Source organism: Mirounga angustirostris, unplaced genomic scaffold (assembly GCF_029215605.1).
Source record: "Mirounga angustirostris isolate CCGP_5_RB_7025 unplaced genomic scaffold, mMirAng1.0.hap1 SCAF_2, whole genome shotgun sequence".
In the NCBI taxonomy this organism is placed as follows: Eukaryota; Metazoa; Chordata; class Mammalia; order Carnivora; family Phocidae; genus Mirounga; species Mirounga angustirostris.
The window spans coordinates 127,870,510-127,873,444 of record NW_026991710.1 but is presented as its reverse complement, the minus strand read 5'-3'; the positions used below and the strand labels follow the sequence as shown (position 1 = coordinate 127,873,444).

At 45.8% G+C, this 2,935-nt stretch overlaps 1 protein-coding gene across 1 annotated transcript; it reads left to right on the top strand.

Moving 5' to 3' along the window:
- The first annotated feature begins 288 nt into the window (after positions 1-288).
- On the top strand, positions 289-677 carry LOC123847509 (small ribosomal subunit protein eS24-like). Its single transcript, XM_045879375.3, has one exon. The coding sequence runs from the start codon at positions 289-291 to the stop codon at positions 607-609; it is 321 nt and encodes a 106-aa protein (XP_045735331.1). The 3' UTR covers positions 610-677.
- The last annotated feature ends 2,258 nt before the right edge of the window (positions 678-2,935 follow it).

Here is a 2,935-nt window from a genome sequence, read left to right as displayed (position 1 = left end):
GAGTGTGAAGTGTCTTCACCTTTACTTTCTTTTGTCTTTTTTATAATAACAAAACTGTGAAGTTGATGATGAACTATCTAGACCCAAGAGGTTGTTAAGTGTTCCCAAAGTCACACAGCTGATAAAGACTTGAACCCAGATCTCTTATTCCTACATTCTCCTCCAATCCTGTGTTGGAAACCTAAAAGCGGAGCCTGAGAGATGAGACTTGTGCATTTTTATTATTCTGATTTAGAAACACGGTTCTATCTTTTTTCCTTCCCGGCTGCTTGAAGCTCGGCTGCCATCATGAATGACACAGTAACTATCCCGACCAGGAAGTTCATGACCAACCGACTACTTCAGCAGAAACAGATGGTCACTGATGTCCTTCACCCCAGAAAGGCAACAGTACCTAAGACAGAAATTCAGGAAAAACTAGCCAAAATGTATAAGACCACACCAGATGTCATATTTGTATTTGGATTCAGAACCCATTTTGGTGGTGGCAAGACAACTGGCTTTGGCATGATTTATGATTCCTTGGATTATGCAAAGAAAAATGAGCCCAAACATAGACTCACAAGACATGGCCTATATGAGAAGAAAAAGACATCAAGAAAGCAGTGAAAGGAGCGCAAGAACAGAATGAAGAAAGTCAGGGGGGCTGCAAAAACCAATGTTGGTGCTGGCAAAAAGTGAGCTGGAGATTGGACAACAGGAGGGGTAAACATCTTCAGTGGCTTTATCTGTGGTGATTGTGCAGATTTTTCATGAGAGGATTAATAAACTAAGAATGTTTTTAAAAAAAGAAACATGGTTCTAAATTCCTGTATCTAAGGTGGCAATGGAAAGTCTTTGAGGCCTTGGTCTTTAGATGGCACCTACCCCACACTATCATGGGTAACAGCCATGAAATCCTCCCTATCAGGCGTTTTCAGCCCTCGCCTACCACCCCTCCCACCCAAACTATTTAGAGAAGGAAATCAACAAGCATTTCCCAGGCTGCTTCTTTCTCCGTCTCACACGCGTGCTCTCGCTCTCTCTCACTCTCTCTCACTCTCTCTCTCTCTCACACACACACCCCCAACACTTCCCCCCCCCCAAGTGCTGCCAGCAGAGGCTCCCTGGGAATTTTAATAGCATCAATCAGCCTCACAGCTGGGGGCAGAGATAAGGGTGCGGCGGTTACTCCCTTAAAGCCCTTCCCCTGGATTTGTGAGTATAAGACTCACTTCTTCAATCTGGGAGCCCTTCACACAAAGACAAACATGTACAATTACCAGTCTCTAGTGTGGAGAGAGGGGAGGAGAAATCCGCCCAGCTCCCAGCCTGCCCATTTGTCTCTTTACCACAAGGATCCCTCCATTTCCTCCAGGCTGCCTCCAGGTCCTGGCCTGGGTGAGCTGAGGCCAGGGGGGGAATTTGGGGGTGGTGATTCCTGGGGCACAGGGAAGCCCTCTTTGAGGATCTGGGTCACTCCTGGACTTGAGGCTGTGGTAGACCCAGAGCAGTGAACGGGGCCTGCTTCCTGACCTTCCTCTTCCCTTGGATGTCCTTCAGACCAAACAAGCAGGGGTGTTGCCATCTTCCTGAAAACATTTGTTTGGTCCTTTCTTGCCCCCTCTTTATACAATAGGCATTCCTACGCTTTCTTTCTTCATCTCCCAGATATTACATGGCTTGAGGGAGAGGCCACTGGCTTATTCACTATTTTATAGTCCCAGGTTTTCAATGGGGTAAGTGGCCCCATAATGTAATATAAGGAGATGATCAGAGGAACTGTATCGAAATACTGTGTGTCTAGGGTCCATTACTTAACTACTTTCTGCCTCAGTTTCTCCACCTATAAAATGTGAATTAATACTATCTGGAAGTGTCATGGTAAGGACTCAGTGAGATAGTGCATGGGGAAGTCATTGGCCCCCTGAAGGACTCAGTGAAGCTTAGGTCCCTTCCCTGACACAGGGTTCTTGAGCAGGTTCCCTGTGCCTTCATCCTGAATTGAAAACCAAAGAAGAAGAACATTACCCTTCACTTTGGAAATCACTTTGTCCTTATGGTTCTTTATTTCTCCTCTTAAAAACAGTCATACCCACTGAAGACTCTATACTTCCTCTTTTTACCGTTACACATTTCACTTAAAATCCAAGTAAAAATTTCACCTCTTCTCTACGCCAAGTCACTGAGGTGATTCTGTTTTCCCCTTCTTCCTGTACGCCCCGCCCCTACACACATGCACAAACAGTTGGAAGAGAACGAAGTCAGGGAATTTTCAGCTTATTCATTCATGTATTTGTAACCACTCTCCTTCCAGTGGGATTTCAAGCAAATCAACACGTGTTGCTACAGTAAGATACACATTTAGATTGAGTTGAAGTAAGCGAGTAAGGACACTGGGACACTGGGAAGATGAGGGGCTGGACGGACAGGAGGAAGCGGGAGTGAAATCAGCACAAAAAAGCAGCTCAGGTAGGTCAGCAGCTCTGAGAAGAGCTGGAAGGTTGACAAGAACCCACCGACCTCTACTCCCTGCTCAAACTGGCACTTTCAGGGAAAGGTTTGGAAAAGAAAACCATTGAAAATGATGATCTTGGCACCATCCTCTTTCTTCCATGGGGAGAAAAGTGCATTGGGACCACAGAGGTCTCCACGTGGGGTTAGGGGGTGGTGAAATCACAGCCGCCTTCTGGATCATCTTCTGTCCGAGGTGGATCCACGAGTTGGACATCTAGGGAGTGGATACTCCTGGTGTAAATCACCAAGTCAAGATAACCTGGGGCTTCGCTTGGAAAATGCAGTTCTACCACAATTCAAGCAAGCTCTGACTTTATGACATGGAACCACTGTAGACATCATGGTAGCCCAATAAATTAAACCACAAACAATTATCCAGTTGTCCTTGGAGTTCAAAAACAAAGATGACAAAAGTCGGGCACCCCTACACACACATTCA